The sequence below is a fragment of the Monodelphis domestica genome, chromosome 3, assembly GCF_027887165.1.
Source record: "Monodelphis domestica isolate mMonDom1 chromosome 3, mMonDom1.pri, whole genome shotgun sequence".
In the NCBI taxonomy this organism is placed as follows: domain Eukaryota; kingdom Metazoa; phylum Chordata; class Mammalia; order Didelphimorphia; family Didelphidae; genus Monodelphis; species Monodelphis domestica.
Window position 1 is genome coordinate 62,802,745 of NC_077229.1, and position 23,084 is coordinate 62,825,828.

General features: G+C 37.0%; 1 protein-coding gene across 2 annotated transcripts; it reads right to left on the reverse strand.

The window, feature by feature from the left end:
* Window positions 1–1,137: 1,137 nt before the first annotated feature.
* On the reverse strand, window positions 1,138–22,712 carry MARCHF2 (membrane associated ring-CH-type finger 2). 2 transcript variants are annotated; one of them, XM_007489466.2, is made up of 5 exons: window positions 22,574–22,712; window positions 19,787–20,015; window positions 11,604–11,799; window positions 4,825–4,878; window positions 1,138–1,855 (listed from the first exon to the last, which is right to left on the reverse strand). In XM_007489466.2, exons 2-5 carry the CDS (start codon window positions 19,960–19,962, stop codon window positions 1,697–1,699), a joined length of 585 nt encoding a protein of 194 aa, XP_007489528.1. In that variant the 5' UTR covers window positions 19,963–20,015; window positions 22,574–22,712; the 3' UTR covers window positions 1,138–1,696. The 2 variants fall into 2 exon arrangements, with proteins under 2 accessions (XP_007489528.1, XP_001366028.1); XM_001365991.4 differs by having other exon boundaries at window positions 4,669–4,878.
* Between the last annotated feature and the right edge of the window lie 372 nt (window positions 22,713–23,084).

Consider the following 23,084-nt stretch of genomic DNA (forward strand, 5'->3'; position numbering starts at 1 on the left):
ACTGCATCACTCCATGGATCCTGAGATGAATTACATTAAGCTATTTTGGCTGCCAGATCATCCTGTTGACTCATATTGAGTTTGCAATCTACTAAAATCTCCTGGTTTTTTTTTTCCAAACCATTGTCTAGCTTGTGAAATTATTTTTTTAAAACTCTTACCTTTTGTATTAGAACCAGTACTGAGTATGGGTTCCAAGGCAGAAGAGCAATGAGGGCTACACAGTTGGGGTTAAGTGACTTACCTAGGGCCACACAGCTAGGATGTGTCTGAGGCCAGACATGAACCCAGGAGCTCCCTTTTTTAGGCCTGGCACTCTATCCTCTGAGCCACCTAGCTGCCTCTTGAAATTAATTTTTTTAATCCAAATATAAGATTTCACATCTGTCACCTTTAAATGTCATCTTATTAGATTCATACCAATATGCTTGCTGTAGTAGTCTGTGTGGATCCTGAGTCTTATCATCCATGTTAGCTATTCCTCTCAGCTTTGTGCCATCTGAAATCTGATGAGCACAGTAGTCTATGTCTTTACACAAATCATTGATACAGATTAACTACATCAAGGTAAACTACAGAGCCTTGGGACTTTCCATTGGAAACTTTCCCAATTGATATCCGACCACTCATGATGGCTCTCTCGATTCTGCAATGCAACTAACTGAGTACCTAACTATACTATCTTTCTAGCTCACATCTCATCTTTTCTATAAGAATCCTAAGAAATATCAAATACATTGCTAAAATCTAGGTAAACACAATAATATATACAATAATACAAATTTCTCCTGATCTATAAAAATGAATAGTGATACTTTTAAAAAGAAATGAACTTAATCTTTTTTTTTATAAAGATTTGATAGAACAGTTTGATAGTTTGATAGAACAGTGCAGTCTACCATGATTACCACTTCTTTCTCTTCCCTCCCCTGCTTCACCTTACTTCTCCTTATCATGGAACTAACTATATTTTAAAATACTTGTTATTTATTGAATCAAGTTTTATTACACTTTGTTTAGCCCTCAATTCCCAACCTTTTCACCTAAAATGGGATTAGTCCCCCTCAATACAAAAATCTTGACTTAAGCCTTTAGGCTTAAGTGCCTTTAGAAACAATCATTGATAAGTCCATTATGTTCATTAAGAGCTCATTTTATTCCTTCAGGGTTGATCTTTAAAACACAAAAACTTTTATAAAGTATGACACCATAAAAGAAAGTGCAAGATATAAAGACAGCCTCCCAAGATCTTAGCAAATACCTTCTAGGGCAAGGGTGATGTGAAACATAAATTTTCTTTGAGTGATCCAGAATAGGGCATGTAATTAACCTCAGATGAGATCAAGCTGCCAGCTTCAGTACTGAAGCTTAAAACCAAGTCTGTCAACATAATATACAGAAATTTTATGCAAGGAAATTGAAAAATATGTACACATATAGAATATACTCCACTTAGTGTATATTGTAACAAAGTCAACCCAGATTGGGTGAAGGAGCCAGATATGTCCTTCCTTAATGAGCTGAGCCTCCCAAACCACATTCTCAAGATCCTGGGCCAGCCGACAGAGTGGTCAGCTTTCCTTTTTCCTCTGGGGTTCCAATATGCCAGCTGATTCCTTCAGGTTGGAATCCTCTCTGGATTATGGTGGGTCAGGACTGACCCCCTCTCTCCCAAGGGCTACCAGCTCCAAAGCACTCATACAGTAGTTTCTTCTGCTGTTTTCTTGAGGATCATGGCTGACAGTAATGAATGCTGGGCTGTTTTGCAGCTTTCAGAGTCCAGAATCATTAAGCGGACTTTTTGATTAGTCCTTCTCCATTCAGAGTACAGCTGGCAATGGTAGCGGAATGAAACCTAAGGAAGAGGAAAGAGAGATCATGTAGTGTGGTGCATGTGCACTTTCCTCTCAGAATCACATATCTCCAAAAGGAAAAGAAATTTAGAGGTCAACTATTACAACCTGAATCTGAACAGAAATCCCTTCTATAACTTCCCTAAGAGGTGGTCATACAATCTTTGCTTGAAGAACCCACTTTTGAAATGCATTCATTATGAAGTTTTTCCTCTCACTGAGACTAAATTTGCCCTTCTGCTACTTCCATCTGTTATTCCTCATACCAGAGTATTAATACCCCTATGAGAACAAAGAGAATAAGTAATTCTTCCACATGATAGTCCTTTAAATTCCTGAAGATGGTTGTCATATTGCCTTGTAATACTTTTCTGTTCCAAGCTAAAAATTCATAAAGTTCTTCCAATTGATTCTTATATAACAGTCTTTGGTCTCCTTACTATTCTGTTTTCTTTCCTTAGATCTATATCTGCTTGACACAGTATTTCTCCTTTAAAAATTTTTTTTATTACCAATTACATGTAATAATAAATTTCCACCTAACTTTTCCGAAGTTATATGATCAAAATTGTCTCCCTACTTCCCTTTTCTTCCCCCTCCTAGAGCTGGCAAGCAATTTGATTTTGACAATATCTTTTCTAAAAAATGTGGTGACCAGGGCAAAGTACAACAAAATGATCACTTCATTCTGGATGCTATCCTTCTCAGCCTTAGGATAAATAACTTTTGTTGCCTGTCTTGTCCCACTATTGACTGATATTGAGCTTGCAGTCCACCTAAACCCACATTTCTTTTTCATTAACTTCTTTAGTCACCCATTCCTTACCCTGTATTTATACAATTAATTATTTTGAAACTAAGTGAAGTTTTCTATATTTAGCAAAGAGAAAGAAAAGCAAAAGGCTAAATTAAGGAAAAATGTGTTAAACCAGTTTTGTTCTGGTAAGAGTGGCAATGCCAAAGGCTGAGGTTGGTAAGGATAGCTGGTGAAGGTATAGGGTGCTTGGCCACCTCTTAATGTTTCCAAAGTAAGAATTAGGTTAGGTATAAGGTCTTAAAAGCTTTTCCCATATAAGTAGAGTAGGATGAATACTTAAAAAAACAAACAAACCCTTACCTTAGTCTCAGAATTGATGCTGAGTACTAGTTCCAAGGAAGAACAGGAAGGGCTAGGCAACCGTAGTTAAGTGACTTGCCCAGGGTCACATAGGAAATATCATATTTGATATCATATTGATTTTTGATATCATTTTTGATATTTGATATCATAATTGAACCCAGAACCACCCTTCTCCAAGACTGGCACTCTATCCTGAATCATCTGAACCATCTAGCAGCCCCAAAATGAATACATTTTTGGGGAAAATTCCTATCTGCTAATAGTCATATGGTTACTCTAGGGCTAGAAAACAAGGGTAGGGCCTTGGTAAATAAAAGGATATTAAAGTATTTCTAAAAGAGGATAAGTGCTAAAGGAAGCTATCCTAGGAAAGACAAAGAGTTCCCTTCAAACCTAAACACACAGGAAGTTCTTTGCATGCTCATAAGGAGAATCGTGGGGTTGGACAAGCAGGTTATTTGGGCTGATCACCCTTGTTGATATCGAACTCCCTAGTTGAATCTCCAACCTCTTCTAATTATCTTGCATTTACTTGTGTACATGTTGTATCTCCTAGTAGAATATGAGCTCCTAGGGAATAAGTAGGTATTTAATAAATGTTTGATGAACTGAACTGAGTTAACCAATCCAGTGGAGTTGCTTGGGACTTGGGAGGGGAGAGTTCTCCTCACAAATGCAGCTAAACCACTCACTTGAAAATAGGAGAATTGAACTATAAGAGTTCTTGCCAATTTGCATATTCTAGGCTTCTATGAATTTCTCAGATAGTGAGCCAAGGGAATATATTGCCAGGATTGTAGTCAGGCAGACTAGGATTTAATTCTAACCTCTGATACTAGCTTTGTGACCATGGGAAAGACATGTAACCTTCCAGGGTCCCCCAAATGATATGGGCTCCTGACTTGTATCAGTATGCAAGGAAGGCAAAAAGTCTTGTACACTCTTCATAATTTCTCAAATAGCTGTAGAAGAACATTAAAAAAAAAAAAAAAACACTAGCCCAGGAACCAGAAGACTTAAGTTCATGTGAGACCTTGAATAAGTCATTTAATTTCTGAGCTTCGCTTTCCTCATCTTTAAAAGATAAATTTATCTAAAATACTTTAAATAATAGGATGGTAATTATTACCAATCCATAAAAACCTGACCTTGAAGATTATTATAGACCATTGATTTAAAGCTGAAAGTACCTTAGAGGTGATCTTTTCCAAGCTCTTTATTGTATGAATGAGGAGACTTAAGACCCAGAAAGATTAAGTGATCTGTTTAATGTCAAATAAGCAGCAGAAGGCAGATTTGAATCCAGGTCTTTTAAAATTTAATCCTCTTTCCATTGCACCATTTTAAATGACGGTGGTTAAACTAAAAATGTTAAAAATATTAAAATTTTTCATCTAATTTTCACTTTCAAGACCAACCTAGAGACCACCTGCAGATCCCTGAGGATCACAAATTAGTAAACCTCTGAAGGTCTGTTCTAATCATCAAAATTTCAAAGTAGGTACTATGTTCACATTTTTACTGAGAGGAAGTATGGGTTAGAAACCAGGGAATACCCTGGGAAGGAATTTGTTAAGCAAAACAGAAGAAAAGAAACCTGGTATTAGAGAATGAATGTCTACTTAGTTAAATATAAAGACTAAAGAAGGTACCTTTTAAGAGACTGTCAAGGGGCAGGTGGCTCTAGTAACTCACCAATGTCCAAAGGATGTAGATAGTAAAAAGTGCTAAAGTGAGAGCGATAAGTCCCACAGCCTCCAGCCTGCTGTTAAACTGTAGGTGATCTTGAGCCCCTCGAAGGCACAGCCAGCCTGAGATGGCTGCAAGGGGCGTGATGAACAGGAAACATACCATGTCACAGAAAAGGGTCCTCTTCTCATTCCTGGGACCAGGGTCCTTCAGCCACTAACAACAAAGGAAAGGTTATCAACCACTAAGAAAAGACATATTTCTTCCCCTTTGTGTTCTCCCAAATAATAATAATACCTCATATTTATCTATGATAAATTTGTTTGTAAATCTCAATAATTGGTTAAAGCAATTTTAAGGAAAAGAGCCTACCTCCTTTTAGGGGTTGAAAGTTTGGAGCAGCAGTTCCTTTTAAAAGAAATTTATTTCCCCCAATTACATGTAAAAACAATTTTTTAACATTCTTTTTAAAAATAAAATGTTGAATTCCAAATTCTCTCCCTCCTTCCCACTCTTCATCAACTCCCACCACAGACAGTAAGCAATCTGATATTGGTTTTACATATGCAATCATGTAAAATATTAGTCATTTTGTGGAAGAGATTTCAGAGGAAAAAAAAGTGAAATATAGTATGCTTTGGTTTGTATTCAGACTCCATCAGTTCTTTCCCTGGAAGCAGATGCCATTTTTCATCATGAGCTGAAGCTCTTAAACTTTTTGGTCTCAGGACCCTTTTTTACACTCTTAGAAAGTTGAGGACCCTTTTGTACTCTTAAAAACTGAGGTTCCTAAAGAGCTTTAATGTGGATTATATTGTGAATCTTAAAAATTCTCAGACCCTACTTCATAAGATTTGGTTAAGATCATTCCCCATTTTAAACAATGAAGGAACTTAGATCAGGAATGTGAGACATCTACTCCACCCCTACTTAAGCATGCTTTAGGGGAAGAAACTCCTTGCTGAACAATGAAAAATACTTAAACCCGTACTTATAGTAAGGCAAAAATTCTTAAGTTGTGCCTATTTTTAGATCTAATACAAAAGGGTGCTAAGTACCTATAAAGGTCAGGCAACTTGTGAATTTACAAGGAGCAAAGAGATGAGAACTTACTCAGAGGTTTTTTCAGGTGTGAACTTAATCAAAAGTTTAAGTCTACTTAGGTGTGAATTAAGAATGGTCTGTCCTTTGAAAAACGGTTACTGTGATTGGTAGATGTGAGAACTTAGGGGAGGTGACATAGGAGAAAATTCCCTTTAAAAGGAGATGAAAAGCTGAGAGAAAGGCAGGCTCAGAAGTACTCTTTCTGGAGATGGAGCTGGCAAAGCTGAACTGGTATCTCTCTGAACTCTAGAATTTTGCTTGGGACAAATCTTGTGGTGAGTGGATTGAAGACCATGTCTTCATGTCTATGTCACCTGATCTCTCTCTCTCTCTCTCTCTCTCTCTCTCTCTCTCTCTCTCTCTCTCTTTAATTCTTCATCTGTATTAATTAAAATCTCTATAAAACCCAGCTGACTTGGGTATATTTCATATTTGGGAATTTTCCCCTGGCGACCACTTTATATTTTGATTTAAAACAAGACACTGTCTTGAAACCATATTTCTGCGGTCACAATTTAAGCCAAACACTCTTTTATCTGTAACAGTTTATGTCTTCCACTATTTTAATCACTACAATATCTATTGATAGTTACTATGTTAGAAATAAAAACTGATGAAATTTTAAAATATTCATTAATTTTATAACAGTGAACCCATATCATGTTAACATAAATAACAGATTTTTTTTAAAAATATATTTTATTTGATCATTTCCAAGCATTATTCGTTAAAGACATAGATCATTTTCTTTTCCTCTCCCCCACCCCCCATAGCCGACGCGTAAGTCCACTGGGCATTAGATGTTTTCTTGTAAATAACACATTTTTATAAAATATAATTCTATTTTCTAAAACAAAAAAGAATTAGTGAAAAGAGTGGCATTGTTTTATATATTTTTGCAAATCCCTTTAGTATCTGGCTAGCTAGATTCTCATATCTATTTCTCCATCTCATCTGTTGTGATGCTGTTTTAGTTTAAATATAGGAAGAAAATAAGACCTCAACAAGAAATGTTTATCTACATTTTAAAATTAAAAGATATTTTATGAGGCAAATAATGTATCAGTATTATTATGGAAGTATTTTTGACCTTGTAGATTCCCCTGAAAGGGTCTCAGGGATCCTTAGATCAGCTTTTGAAAACTTCTGGTTTGGAGAATTGTAACAGTTAAAGAATCTAGACACAACCATCTCTTTAGAAAAAGAATTGAACACTCTGTATATGGAACATGGGGAATAAATGAGAAAAAATAAGGGACACAGCAGATATTTGGATATATATATAGTATAGAGGAAAGAGCACACCCAGGTCAGAAGACCTGGGTTTAATTCTACTTGATGGCTATATGACCATGGCTAAGTCATGTGAGTGGAGCCTCAGATTCTTCACTCTAAAATGGAATACTAATTGTACTACCTGCCTCAAAGGTAATCTGGGAGGATCAAATAAGATAAAATAAGTAAAGTGCTTAGAACCAAATCGCTATATAAAGATTATCAAATGAGATACTTTCTCTTGCAGCTTCTATTTTAAGATGAGTACATAAACATGGATTCATATCTCCAAAGACACCAAAAAGGAACAAAGACTCACATTAAAGGAGTGGTTTGGTCAAATAAGAAAGATGGATGTTATCTTATATTTATATTTAGTTCGTGATTTTTCCTCTTCTACAGAGGTTAGGGCAGATGAAGAAAAGTACTAAAGCTAAGTAGAAATACTTGTGAAAAAAATGTAATCATGGCAGAAAGCTGTTGTTAGACCCATTAGCAGTTCCAGGCAGAGCTTGGGAGCAAGTGCAATTCATCCTTTCTCTTTCCCTATCTGGACTGCAGTGTATAGTCTATTCACCTGCAGCCTACACCAGCAGTCCAATATGTCTAACTTCTGTTCTGTCCAATTCTAACAGTATAGTTCTTGAATTAAGCCAGTGACTATATGAGATGGGACTCAGAGAAGCTGTGCTTTAACTGAGATAAAAGGACAGTGATTCTGGTAAACAAACACCCAGTGCATTAGATATTTTTGCCCTTTCTCAGTGCCTATCATTAACATTTTTCTAGAATTTCCCGGGCAACTGTCTTCCTAATACCTATGTCTATCATTGACAGATATAGGCTTGACTTCACACCCAACTAAGGACCTGCCCTAATTTGCTCCAGTTGGTAACCAAATTTTCTGGGAGACCTGGTACCTAGTGAAGCTGCTCAGGGCCTGACTTCACAGCATATAATGAAACGGTATAGAATATCCTCTGGAACCCAATCTGCTACAGTTATCAGGGCCAAATAGTAGCCTTCATTTCTTTTTTTTTTAAATTTATAATATTTTTCCATGGTTACATGATTCATGATCTTCCTTCCCTCCCCTGTTCTCTCCTCCCTCCTTCCAAAGCTGACAAGCAGTTCCACTGGGTAATACATGTATCATTTTCAAAATCTATTTCCATGTTATTCGTATTTAGTAGAATGATCTTTTAACATCAAAACCCTAATCATATCCCTATCAAACTATGTGATCAATCATATGTTTTTCTTCTGCATTTCTGGTTCCACAGTTCTTTCTCTGGATGTGGATAGTGTTCATTCTCATAAGTTCCTCTAGATTGTCCCGAGTTGACCTTCATTTCTAAAGACTGGCTCTATTCCTTCTCAGGAAAGCTCTTTCCCTTGGTAAGCATCAAGAATTGAAAACCCCCAAATGTGATCTGGAAGCCAAAGAATAATTCCACAACCCATCATTTTACCATTTGGCATTACCCTAACTTTCTCCATTCTCTTCTTAGAGTAATACCCCTCCATTGGTCTTTATTTTCCAGCCAAACTAGTCTAGTTACAGAAGCACAGATTTAGAAGCCACTCCAGAGGGCATCTATTATGAACCCATAGCTCAACAAGACACTTCTCTACAATATACCCAATAAATGGACAACTGGTCTTGGCTTCCAGACTTCTGATAAAAGACAATCCAATACCCCCCTTCCCCCAAATCTGCTCTCTGAATATATCTTGTTCTTTTTCACTCACATGCTTTTTATTCATACTGTTCCTTATGTTTGGAACATTCAGCTGGTTGATATCTTACCTACCTTTGTAGGTCTACTTCAAATGCTACTTCTATAAAGCCTTTCCCAAGTCTTTTGCAGGTAGAGGGAAACACAATGATCTTATTCCATCCTGTTTCCTCCAACAAATGCCCCCTTCTATCATCCTTCTCTCACTTATATTTAATACTGGCTCCTTCCTTCCCTACTGTCTACAGACATACTCTTGTCTCCTTTAGCTTAAAATACCCTTCGCTTGAATCTCCCCTTCTTTGTTATTTTCCTGTAAATATATGTGTGTGTATATATATATATATATATATTTTTTTTTTTAAACTCCTTCCCTCAGTCTTAGAATCAATACTATGTATTAGTTCCAAGGCCAAAGAGCAATAATGGCTAGACAACTGGGATTAAGTGAGGTTAACTGACCTGCCCAGGGTCACACAACTAGGAAGTATCTGAGGCTAGATTTGAACCTTGGATCTCTCTTCTCCAGGCCTGGCTCTCTATCTACTGAGCCACCTAGCTGCTCCTGTCCTGTCTTTTCTGGCTAAATTCCTTGAGAAGGCTCTTTACAATTGGTGCCTCCACTTTCTCTCCTCTCACTCTCTTCACAATCTGACTTCTGATCTCATCATTTCATCTTTGCTCTCTCCTATTCTCTCTAAAATTATTAGTGATCTCCTACTTGTTAAATCCAATGACCTTTTTGCAATCCTAATTCTCTTTGAATTTCTGCAGCCTTTGACACTGTCCATCACTTACTTCTCCAGGTTTTGGGGACACTACTCTTCCTAGTTCTCTTCTTACCCAACTGACACTCCTTTTCTGTCTCCTTGGCCAGGATACTTGTTCATATTATACCTATTAACCATGGTTGTCCCAAAGGGCTCTGTCTTGGGCCCTGTTCTTTTCTCCCCTTCCTACATACTACTTCATTTGATGAACTCATCAGTTACTGCCTCTGAGGATTCTCAAATCTACCTATTGCCTTAATTTCTTTGCTGAAGACCAGTCTTGAATCTGTTGCCTTTCAGATACCTCAAACTGGAGGTCCAGAAAATATCTTAAACTCAGTATGTCCAAAACACTATATTTTCCCTTAAACTCTACTCTCTTCCTAAATTCCCCATTAGTATAAAAGGACCACTATCCTACCAGTCCCCCAAGCTAGCAACCCATGTGTCATATTTGATTCTTCACTCTTACCTCCCATTAATATGGGGCTAAGGTCTGTTGATTTTACCTTTACAACAACTCTCAATGATCTCTTTTCTCCTCTGGTACTACCATCACTGTGGAGCAGGCCCTTATCACTTTGTACCTGGACTACTGAAATAGCCTGCTAGTGGGTCTGCCTGACTAAAGTCTCTCCACACTCCAATCCATCCTCCATTCAGCCACCAAAATAATATTCTTAATGCAGAGATTCAATTATGTCATAGATAGCCCCTTCTCCAATCGATAAACTCTAGTGGCTCCTTATAGTCTCAAGATAAGAATTCTCTGGCATTCAAAGGCCTTTATAACCTTGCTCTCCCTCTTAACTTTGTAGGCTTCTTATACTTCATCAAATCCCTTCCCCAATATGCTTCATTTCAGTGACACTGACCTCCTACCTATTCCATGAACAATATATCAGCTTTGGGCATTTTTTTCTAGCTGATCCTCATGCTGGAATGCTCTCTCTCCTCTGACTATTCACCTCCCTGGTTTCCTTTAAGTCCTACCTTCTTACAAGAAGCCTTCCCTAACTCCTTTTTATTCCAGTGCTTTCTATCTGTGAATTATGTACTAGTTATGTGATATGTAGTTTGTGTATACATATGTTTCCTTGTTGACTTCCCCATTATATTATAAACTCCTTGAGGGCAAGGCTGACTTTTTGCTTTCTTTGTAAACTAGTAGTAGTATTTGGCACAGTGCCTGGCACATAGTAGATGCTTAATAAATGATTATTGACTGAGTCACTCACTTGGAAGTGCTGTTTCCTTCATCTTATCTCAAATCACATTATGATCCTCCTATACATTTATTGTAATTTAATCTGTATTTTATTTATCCTTATAGAAGTAGCATGGCATAGTTGAAAAGCACTGAAACTAAACCTGCATTCAAGTCTTAGTTCTGCCACTTACTACCTGTGTGATCATGAGTAAGTCACTTTACCTTTCTCAATCATAGTTTCTTACTCCCCTCCAACTCTAAGATACCATCATCATTTCTTAATTGCAAATACCTTGAGAAAAAGATTCTTATCCCTTCTTTTTTTTTTTAAACCCTTAAACCCTTACCTTCTGTCTTAAAATTGATACTGACTATGAGTTCCAAGGCAGAAGAGTGAGATGGGGTAGGTTAAGTAACTTTCCCAAGGTCACACAGCTAAGAAGTATCTAAGGCCGTATGTGAACCCATGACCCCTGGCTCTCTTTCCACTAAGCCACTTAACTGCCCCTTGTCTTATTTATTCTTCTATGTAGCACCTAGCACATAGTAGACAATTAACATCTGTCTGTTGAGTGTTGAATAAATTTTCCCTTAAGAGATCTCCAAAATCAGAACAGATACAAGAACCACTCAGAACTGTCACATGTTAAAAATTGTTTGGTAATGGGGCAGAATTAATAACAAACTTACTGACCTCATGGTGTTCACCCAAGTAACTATACTGGACTTCTGGATTTTCTTTCTTCCACTGGGTTGTCAAGGGGTCTCATCTACTTTTTCATTATCTGTCTTGCCTCAGACAGTAAAACAAACAACACAACCCCTGTTGGCCCAGGACAGTACCTCTGTGAGGGGCCGGGGCCGCCTCTCCACCACAAATTCTGTGTGGCACAGCTCGCAGTAACTAGTGTTGGAGGAAGAAAGCCATTTCTCAAGGCAGCTTTTGTGCACAGTACCCAGCGTGCCTGTGCAATCACAGGGTGACAATAGCACCTCTCCACTGGACCCTTCGTGGCATATTCGACAGATAGGTCCATCACTAAGGACAAAAACAAAACACATCATCACAAAGGTTTAGAACTGAGTGTACTCTTCTCCCATTTGTGGAGTCCTGATGAGGAATGTGCTTTGTAAACTGTAAAGTGCTATATAAATGTTAATCACCGTTACTATCATTATCTTAAAGGTCTGCCATTATAATTTTTTTAAACCCTTACCTTCCATCTTAAAATCAATATTGTGTATTGGTTCCAAGGCAGAAGAGTGGTAAGGACAGAGCAGTGGGGGCTAAGTGACTTCTCAAGGTCACACAGCTGGGAAGTGTCTAAGGTCAGATTTGAACCTAGGATCAAGGCCTGACTCTCAATCCACTGAGCCACCCAGCTGCTCCCAGTTATTATTCTTACAGAAAAGATCAAGAAGAACTCTGAGCAAGCCTAATCTGTGCAACTGGATTAAAATCAATATTGTGATAAAATGAATAGGTGGTAACATGTAGTTGAACACAATGTGAGGAAAAACATGCAACCTCAAATTGTCAAGCACCTAAAGTCAGTAGGTAGAAACACGTCCTCTTTTACAGATAGGAAAGGTAAAGTCCATAGAGGATATCTTACCCAAGATCATAGAGAAATGTCAGAGTGAGACTAGAATTCAGGTCTGACTCCTTGGGCTAGAACACTTGTCACTGCTTCCTTCATTTCAGAAATTTATCCAAGTTCAGATATTTTTATGACTATTCATTTGGAAGTAGAGAAAAAATTGGAATATAACTTGGAGGAAAAAAGTCATTAATAACCCCTCTCTTACCCTTCTACCTTTTAGGATCATAAATTTGGAGCTAGAATACTTAATTTTTGGTCTGTGAATCTGTTTTTTTGTTTTTACCATTTTGATAACTGCACTTCAACATAATTGGTTTTCTTTGTAATCTTATGTATTTTATTGAGGATATAAAAACATTATTCTAGGAAGGGATCCATAAGCTTCATCAGATTACAAAAAGGGTTTATAACAAAAAAGTTAAGGACCCTAATTTAGTTCAACCCCATGATTTACAGTGAAAAACTGAAGCCAAGAGAAGAGATCTGGTCAGGGATACAAAGGCAGTAAAATAATAGAGCTGGAATTTGAGTTCCTGTCTGCTGCCTAAATCTAGCACTCTTTCCACTATATCACATTATCTTAATATGGAGAAGTAAGAATTGCTGAGCAACTTTCTGTCTAGAACTGCAAATTACAGTAGATTGGCAGTTTTGAACATTACCTTCAAACACTAACCATTCTTCTCTAGCAATTTTTGGCCAGAATTTTTTTTGGTAGGAAAAAAGAGATAAGAAGGAAAAAATGATGTGTATAAAGATTAGTTCCATGAGTAACTTTATGTATAGTTTCCCATAGAACAGTACGCCTTTTAAAAAAATGTATTCTTAGAAAATAATAAAAATCTTTGCAGCTAGTTTCTCTAATAAAAATCTCATTTCCAAGATATATAAGGAATGTCCTCAAATTCATAATAAGAGTCATTTTTCAATTGAGGGTCAAAGTAGTCATTCTCAAAGGAAGAAATCCAAACTGTCAACAGCTATATGCTTTTTAAAATTAGGATCCTTTCCCTCCCTCATCAATGAAAAGCTTGCTTTCTCTATTGAATTTCCTTCCTCCTAATTGAGAAAGGAAAAAACCCAACAACAACAACAACAACAACAACAACAACAAAAAACCCTCATATTTCGAACATGCATAGAAAAGCAAAAGAAATTCATTGGCCATATCTGAAAGAAATATGTCTTGTTCTGTACTCTGAATCCATCATCTATTTATCAGGAGATAAATAGCATCTTTCAACATATCATGAATACTCTGGAATCATGGTTGGTTATTGTATTGGTTAGAGTTCCCAAGTCTTCCAAAGTATGGACAGCTCACTCTCAGCAATACAATAATCCAGAAAAATTCTGAAGGACTTATAACAAAGAATGCTATCCACCTCCAGAGAAAAAAAAAACTGTTGAAGTTAGAATGCAGATCACTTTAGTTTTTTGTTTTTGTTTTTTTGGGGGGGTAGTATTTGGCTTTATATGAGTATTCTCTTACAACATGGACCAATATGGAAGTATATTTTGCATAATAATACATGTATAACCCAAATCAAATTGCTTACCATTTTCAGGAGTGGGGAGAAAAGGGAGATAATTTGGATCTTATAATTTTGGGAACTACAGGGTGAAAATTGTTATTACATGTAATTGGGAAAATAAAAAATATATACATATTATACTTTAAAAAGCAAAGTATGGGGTGAGCTCCAAATCACTGTTAGAGAAATGCAAATAAAAGTGACTCTGACGTTTCATCTCAACCTGTTGCTAGTAGAATGGTGAAATTGGTCCATCCATTCTAGAAAGCAATTTGAAACTATGCCAAATGTATCCCAGGGATACCATTATTAGGTCTATAACTCAAAGAGATCAAATTAAAAGAAAAAAGATCTTTATAGAGAAAAATATTTATAGCAGGTTTGTATTTTGTAGCAAAGACCTGGAAACTTAGAAAGAACTCATCAATTAGAGAATAACCGAACAGATCATGGTATGAATAAAATAGAATACTACTATGTCACAAGAAACTCCTAAAAGAATGGTTTCAGAGAAACACAAGAAAGCTTGCATGAATTGATGCACAGTGAAATGAGCAGAACTAGAATACAAATTTAAACAAAAAGATTATAAAGACAAATAACTTTGAAAAATAAGAACATTGATCACTGTAAAAACTAACCATGATTTCAGAGTTCCAATAATGAAGTATGCTACCTACTCCAGACAAGAGATTTAAGATGAAGAATAAGACATACATTTTTAGACATGACTAATGCAGTAATTTCTTTTGGCTTGAGCATACATATTTATTACAATTTTACTGTTTGTTTGTTTAACCCATTAATAAGGGTGGAAAAGGAAGAGAAAACTACCCATCCTTCAAGGCCACTTAACAGTGGTAGCTTTCCTCAGCCTTCCTAGCTAATATCTTACTAAGTGTAATCTCTCCTCTGACCTCACATAGCACTCTGTCCTATGTAGATCTATAGACTATAATTGCATTATAATTACTTGTCTCTCCTACAGACTATAAGCTCTAGCAGGCCTGGACTATGTTCTCCCCCATCTTTATAACTTTTGTAACATCTAGCACCATATCTTACATGTGTATCCAATAAATAGTTACTGAATTAGAAGTCAATACAGACATGGCCTTACTGGTTTTTTAACCAAACTGAAGAACAGACCTCTTACAATGAATTTCTAGCCACTCAGCATCTTCATAGCATTGTATCTTTGTTTTCAGTTTCCTACATTTAGCCATATCCCCATCAGAATTCTATAAATGACTACCTAGAGGGGAGTTGCTACTCCAGAATAAATTCATAACAAAGAACTGGTTGATGAAATAAATGATAATAACCTTGGAAAGGTTCATGATAAACAACTTGCAGACTCTGAGATATTAAGAGGGGGAAAAAAAAACTTTATGTGAGTAGTTTCAAAGAACTAACAGAAAAGATAAAAATGATTCTATCATTAGATACACTAGAACTGTAAAGGCAAACCTATGGCATACATGCCAAAGACTGCATATAAAGACCTCTCTGTGGGCACCTGAACCCGGCCCTGGCCATACCCACTGAATGCAGCAGGCAGGACACTGGGTCTCTGAGCCATCTTCCAACCTAAGCTTTTCCCACCTTCCCTGCTGAGCTTAGCAAACAGCCCCCTCACTCTGCCTGCCCCTGGGGTGGCTGGGTGCAAGGAAGGGCATGTGTCCCTGTGGCCACAGGAGGTGGCTGTACCGTGTTCCCCCTTCAACCCAACTGGGAGCCAGGCCTTGCCCCTCTCAGTGAATGGGGGGCATATGGCAAACAGCCTAGAAGGGCAGAGCATGGTACACAGTCTTGGGGGCATAGGGGACACAGGGTCCCTAAAAGGTTCCAAAAGGTTCTCCATCACTGCTCTAGAAGAAAAGGTGTTGAAGAATAAAAGGCTTATAAGAACAAAATTCTAATGACAAGAATTACAAATCATCCCAAGGAAGGAAGAAAGGAAAAGACTTGTAAACAGACCCAAATGGCTGTACAGATTTATTTAGTGAATATAGATGCAAAAGATTAAAAGACAGTAGCATATAATCAAGAAGGATACAAAAAAGTTAGTAACTCTATGAAAGCATTAATTTAAAAAAATTAATTAGCTCCCAGAAGGAGCTAAGCTTTGGGAAATATAAAGACATTAACAACAAAAAGCTTTTGAAAAATTCTGGGAATAAGACGGGAGGAATAGTTTTATAGCTTAATGTTAATAGATAACAGAACAAGACAGAACTATCTAATTTCAACTTTACTTTTATCTGCTTTCTTTTTACCTGAAAGGATAAGATAATTAATGCTTGGGAAGTGATTGGCATGATAAAGAGTTAGTTAGAAAGCAAATAACTACTATAAACAAATCTTGAAGCTTGGACAAAAAGCATCCTGTTGGTATTCAGCCATATTCAACTTTTCATAACCCCATTTAGGGTTTTCTTGACAGATACTGGAGTGGTTTTTCATTTCTTCCCCAGCTCATTTTACAGATGAGGAAACTAAAGTAACTGGGGTTAAAGTGACTTGCCTAGGGTCACATAGCTAGTAAGTATCTGAGGCTACATTTGATTTCAGGAGGATGAGTGTTCCTATCTTCAGGCCAGTCACTCTGTCCACTGTGCCACTTAGCTGCCCCTAAAAAGCATCCTAGGATATTGTAACCAGTATAAGAGATATTACTATATTAATGATCTCTGAAGAATTACAGAAACCAGGAGAAGTTCAAGAAGACTAACAACAGGAAAATGTCCTGCTTTTTTTTTTTTAAAGGACAGAGGGCAGGTAGGTGATTCAGTGAATAGAATTCCTAGCTGTGTGACCCTGAGCAAGTCACTGAACCATAAGTATCTAGCCCTCACTGTTCTTCTGCCTTGGAACTGATACTCAGTATTAATTCTTAAGGGTTGTCTTTTTTTTTTTAAGGAATAATTTGAAACTATATAGTTTCCTTTAGAACAAGTCACACTAAATGAAGTTCACTTCTTTCTTTAATAAAGCTACTATGCCTTAGGAGATCTGAGAAGATTAATAGACATAGTATTTTCATTTGCTTTTATCAATGCATCTGGGCAAGTTACTAGCAAGACCACTGTGGCCAGGATGGAAAAATGTTCACTGGACATAGTGAGGAGTATTTAGTGTTGGTTGAATGTTCATAACCAAAGACTGGATTGATATTAAACAGGCAGGCTGAAGGGGCTTCTTGCAGAGCTTTCTCCTTGGGCCAATTCTGTTCAATATTTAAGCTTCAGCTTGATATTTTCAGCATGCTAAGCATCATGTATGCAAAAACCACAGACAAAATCAAGATTTTAAAATATTTTAAACAGGCTGAAACAATGAACTAGATTTAACTAGATGAAATTAAAAAGGAAAAAATAGAAACTAAAATTCTTCTAACTGGAAGGAATCCAGAAATGATACATTTTCACTTCTATTCAAAGTATAAATTTCATTTACAACATTCCTGGTAAGTTGGAATCCAGCTGCTGCCAAAAGACCTTCAGTGACACTAGTCCCTAAGGAAGTCAATTCCATTTTTGGGCAACTTTAATAGTGTGGAAATTTTTTCTGTGTAGAGTGGTAGATTTGAGCTCAAAATAATTCCCACCCTTTGATCCCAATTCTGCCTGCCCTTTCAGAACCAGGCAGATAAGGGTAAGTCTTCGTTCCTTAGAATCCATAACATAAAACCTTATCTTTCCCTAACCCCTATATAAAATACCTTCAGCAAAACTGAACTCCTCTACATTTCCTAACACTCTTTATTACTCCCTCCCCCCCCTTTTTCTCATACCACTTCTTCCATCTGGAAGGCTACAACCTTTGGCTCTATACATCTTCCAGATTATCAAGGTTCAGCTCCAATGATACCCATTCCATAATGCTGTCACTCATCATTCTATCTGGAAGGGAGCTATTCTTCCTCTGGCCTCCTAGAGTACTTTTACTATATAGTTCTTTTATGGCCCATATCATATTCTGTCCTATACTTATTCATACACATTTCATATCTTTCCCATATAACTCTTTGAAAGCAAGAATTCCATCTTATGCAAATTTGCCAACTCTTTATCCCCTCCAGTACCCAGAACAAGGTCCAGCATATAATAGATGCTTAATAAATATTTATAAACAAATGATTAGCAACATTTCATGTTCTGAGCTTCATATTCTGAACAGCCTGGCTCATAGGTTTAATCGGTAAGGTAACACTATATAGCAGGAGAATCATAAAAGTTACAAGACATTAACTCCTGCTTCCTCAGAGAAAGTCCTACAATTATCTAGCAATTCAATCCTCCAAATAAGTCTAAACTTCTCAAATAATCTTTAACAGGTAACAATAGCTAGCCTTTATTGGCATCACCAACCACATAGACTATTTACTTTTTGTGGGCAAGCAGGCGAAGTCAGATGCAGTCTTGAGGCTTCATCTTAACTGCCTTAACTACCACATACAGCAAGACTTTACCTTGTCTGAGCTTAACATTCCCAATTATTTTAACTGATTTTCATAGAAAACAGTTTTATACCCTTTCCATATCCTGGTCATCTTTCTCTAATTCTACTCCAGTTTTTCAGCGACCCTGCTAACATGTGACATCTAGAACATAACACAATGCTTCATGTGTCATATAACCAAGTCAGGACACGAGTACAAATTATGGCTTCCCTTAACCTGAACACTAAACTTCTATATAGTACTTCTGTCTGGGATGATTTGGGTATAATCTTATCCAAAAATAAGGAGAAATCAAGAGACCAACTTATAAATAACATTATACTGACAAACAATTCTAAAAGACTTAGAAACTCTGATCAACACACTGACAAACCACAATTCTAACAGTCATAATGAAATATGCTGTCCACATATTTCTTGTAAAAAACCATGGCAGTGAGGTGATGGTTTCAGGGTGCTGAGTGAGAACTTTTTTAAGACATGGACTTTCTTTGAAATTTATGTTGCTTAAGCATGTATGTTTGTTACAAGGGTTTTGTTTTTCCTTTTTCAATGGGGAAGGAGGCATAGAAGGGAGAGAGGATGGATTTTTGTTTATTGAAAAAATAAGATATAAACTTTAAAGTAAGTAAAAGCAAGGAGAAGTAGACTAAGAAAACTGAAGGCATCTTCTAGCACTCAGAATGAATGGAGCTTGACTTCCCCAGTTATGGTCCTAAATTTGTCCTTTTTTATTAACTAGTTTTTGGCTTCCGCATTTTAGAATCTGTATTCTAAATTGGTTCATTAATATCCAGGTAGCGAAGGTGGAGAAAACTTTAGAAGACCTATATTCGAATACCCATGTATCTGATTAATTCCACAGTTCAGAAAGCTTCATTGTGCATCTGTGGGGTCTGTCATTTCTATAATTTGGATAGATTTTTGCTTTTTGAGATAATGAGAAGATTTATGAAGATCAGGCAAGATCCCAGATCCAAGAAATTGAGAAATGTGAGATGCAAAATACAAAGAACACAAAAACCCATGATATTCACCAGTCACCATATAATTCACTGTGACAAAGTAGGGAAAGAAAATGATCAGTGATTTATAGCAGCTTTTTTAGAGGATAAAATTCTCTAAGTTTTGATTTTAACATGTCAATTTCCCATTCCTCCCCAAAAGTGCCTTATTGCATAGATGAAAGTTTTTTTGGTTAAAGTACACTCAGATAAACTAACTCTTATAATAACTGACTTTTAATAACACCACTAAACTAATTTAAAGTATCCTGGAGGTTACAAGTCAGAATTGAGAATTACTACCTTCCTGTTATTGAATCAAGAAGATCACAAGAGAGAAATGCTTTTGGATAAGGCACTTTGACAGACTCATAAGACTAGATTATCTGCTTCCAGATGCAGCTGAGGGAAGTTTTACCTTTGCGTGCCTAAGGCTTTGATGACAGTTGAGAGGAGCCGGCCATCCTTGGCTGTTACCTGGGTCACATACTGCGGATGCCCAAGGTCCGGGTCGGCCACGATCTTAGAGAAGGCCGTGTTTCCAGTACAGTCACACAGAGAGCCAGGGAGATGACAGCAGTCGCCTGTCGTCATGGCAACAAGGAATACATAGGCCTTCACAATTGGGGTTCCATGATCACAAGCGCCTGCAAAGAAACCAGCTGGAGCTGAAGTCCTACAAAGGAGCTAGCCTCTCTGTGATTTTCTGTTTTGGGCCCTCCCAGTATGTACCTTCCTTCCCCTAACTATCCCTGAACAGCAAAACTATGCTTTCTGAATAAATAACAGCTGTTCTCATTAAGTCAGTATGAATTCTTCCAGGTCTTTAAATACCTTTCAAACCCAAACCCAGCAGCTATAATTTGCCGAGTTCTTATTTAAAAATATTTTCCAAGTTTTCCTTTCCTTTTAAAATATAGGTTCTAGGGGCAGCTGGGTGGCTCAGTGGATTGAGAGCCAGGCCCAGAGATGGGAGGTCCTGGGTTCAAATCTGACCTCAAACACTTCCTAGCTGTGTGACCCTGAGCAAGTCACTTGACTCCCATTGCCTAGCCTTTACCACTCTTCTGCCTTGGAACCAATACACAGTATTGATTCTAAGACAGAAGGTAAGGGTTTAAATAAAAAATATAATAAAATATAGGTTCTAAATTCAGCAAGAAAGGAATTTAGATATCAACTAGTTCAATACACTTGTTTTTATTTTTACAGCTAGGAAAATAACTGCTCCAAGATTGCATAGCAAATTAGTATACATGCACCAGGGAATTTCCTAGGATTTAGTCAGAGTATCCCCAACAGCAATAATATTCAGAGCTGCTCATATTTATGTAGGTCCTTGTGGTTTACAAAACATTTTCCTCACAAAGCTTTATGAGAGAGATAGTAAAAGTATCCTTATCCCCCTTACACAAGTAAAGAAACTGAGGAACTGAGGTTCAATGAAGGCAATTAAGTTGCCCAATGTCACATCACTAGTAAATGTTAAAGTTATAACAAGAAATCAGGTCTTCTTATTCCAACTCTAATGGCCCTTCCAGCATACATTGATGCTTTAAAGAAGCAATGAATTTTCAAAAATCAACTTGGTTTCCCTTCTAACAACTTGGTGTTTTGAGCTAATTCTTAGAAATGGAACATCAAAGGTACTAACTAAACCTTCTACAGGTCAGAAGAAAAAAAGGTGCAATTGCCCTACTTAGTCAGACTGCTCACTGTGTTTATGGGAGAAAAGTATCTCGGAAGAATATTGATTAAACTATGTGAATCTAAACTACACATACCTTAATCCAGAGATACTCTGGCAATAAGTGAATGGACCCTGTATTTAGTATCTTCTTCCCCAGAGGCTGTGAATGCTTTGAGTATAATTAAAGGCACACATCAGCTCAGAAAAGGAGCTAAGCTAGGCTTCAGGGTAAGCAGGTCACCACATGATTTGTGCCAAGCAAGGGCTTAGTGACAAAGACAAAGCAAAGGGTAATACTCAATGGATTTAGGTAAGCCTGAAATCTACCCAGTAAACAGACCAATTCTATTGTTGTCCTCACTACTCTTAAACCTGTTTGGGATATAGTCCCTGGCTAGAATAGATATCTACAGAGGAGACCATGAGTCTTCAAGGATTCCTGGGCACTTGGAGTGTGTTTCAGGTCTAGGCCTGCTTTCAGATGAAATTCATGATACTTCTGTGAGAATATTTAAATAACTGGTCCATCTACCTTGTCACTAGATTACATTTAACTCAACATGTGTGTTATCATGTAATTGTTTCCCCAGGTACAGCTCTCAGAAGAGATAATCAACAGTGAGGGCAGGGATAATGTAGTATATGTTTCTTTGGAAATTCATCTCAACCCATGGTATAGGGCCAAGTACCCCAATATTTACTAAATTAAAGGTTACAGCTAAGGAATTTCCTATGTGACCCTGAACAAGTTATTTAATCTCTCTGAGACTCAAATTTTGTCATCTATAAAATGCAAAAAAGAAAGTTGGGTTTGATAAACTCTAAAATCCTTAGGAGGCTAGAAAATCTGTACTTTTATGGACTCTGTTTACCTTCTTGCATATATTCCTCATGACCTTATATGAAACAAGATATTAGAAGACTTGCTTTAAAGAGTAGAGCAGACAAATGGGAAGAGGAAAGGGAAAAAAACAGTAGAAAAAATCTTTAATGGGAGAAGTAAGAAGAGAGAAAGGAAGGCTAATATTTTAGTAATTCTCTATTATCAGCTTTGATCTATGGTTTCCCAAGAAGAGCTATACTTTTGATCTACTTCCACTTATAAGATATGGTTTCTATAGTTTCTGAGATTATCCTTGCTCTGTACCATTTTTTACATTTTGCAAATAACAAGGACTCAAAATATTAAGTGCATGCTTTCTAGATCCCTTGCTACCCTAGTTTCCTTCCTTTGGACACAGTTCCTTTAAAATTGTAGTAGCCATCAACAACTGGGGAACAGCTGAAAAAAGTAATAGTATATGAATGCAATCATACATTACTGTGCTATAAGGAATTATTAATATGAAGAAATAAAAAAAAACAGGGATAGCTTCATATGAGAAAATAATGACTGTCAAAAGAACAACATATGTAATAACTGCAACAATGTAAATACAGTCAACATTGAAAGGCAACAAACACTGGTCAAAGAAACAATGTTAATACCATATTGTCAAAGTTAAAAGGACCCACCCCTTCTTTTTGTTCACTGAAGCCATGTGGATAAAGTGCTAGACTTGGAATCAGTAAGACAGAAATTCATATCCCACTTCTGACACTAGCCATATGACCACAGGCAAGTCAATTAATCTCCGAGTCCGAATTTCCTCATCTGTAAAATAAAAAATAACATCAGATGTACTTCCTACTAATATAATTGAATGTGTATATAAAGTACTTTTGCAAACTGTAAGGTGGTAGATGTTAGTTTTTAATAATAAATTTTTCTTAAAAAATAGTTTTTTGGGGGCAGCTGTGTAGCTCAGTGGATGGAGAGCCAGGCCTAGAAATGGAAGGTCCGAGGTGCAAATCTGGCCTCAGACATGTCCCAGCTGTGTGACCCTGGGCAAGTCACTTGACCCCTATTGCCTAACCCTTATCACTCTTCTGCCTTGGAATTTATACACAGTATTGATTCCAAGATGGAAGGTAAGGGTTAATTTTTTTTTTTTTTGCAAAATGGTTTCTGGGTTAAGAATTTGCT

Coding starts and splice junctions, on each gene's coding strand:
- MARCHF2 (XM_001365991.4), bottom strand. CDS start 19,962: ATGACGACAGGCGACTGCTGTCATCTCCCTGGCTCTCTGTGTGACTGT. Junction 11,800..19,786: donor AAAGCCTTAGGCACGCAAAG/GTAAAACTTCCC, acceptor TTTTGTCCTTAG/TGATGGACCTATCTGTCGAA. Junction 1,856..4,668: donor TCTACATCCTTTGGACATTG/GTGAGTTACTAG, acceptor CCTCTTCCTTAG/GTTTCATTCCGCTACCATTG.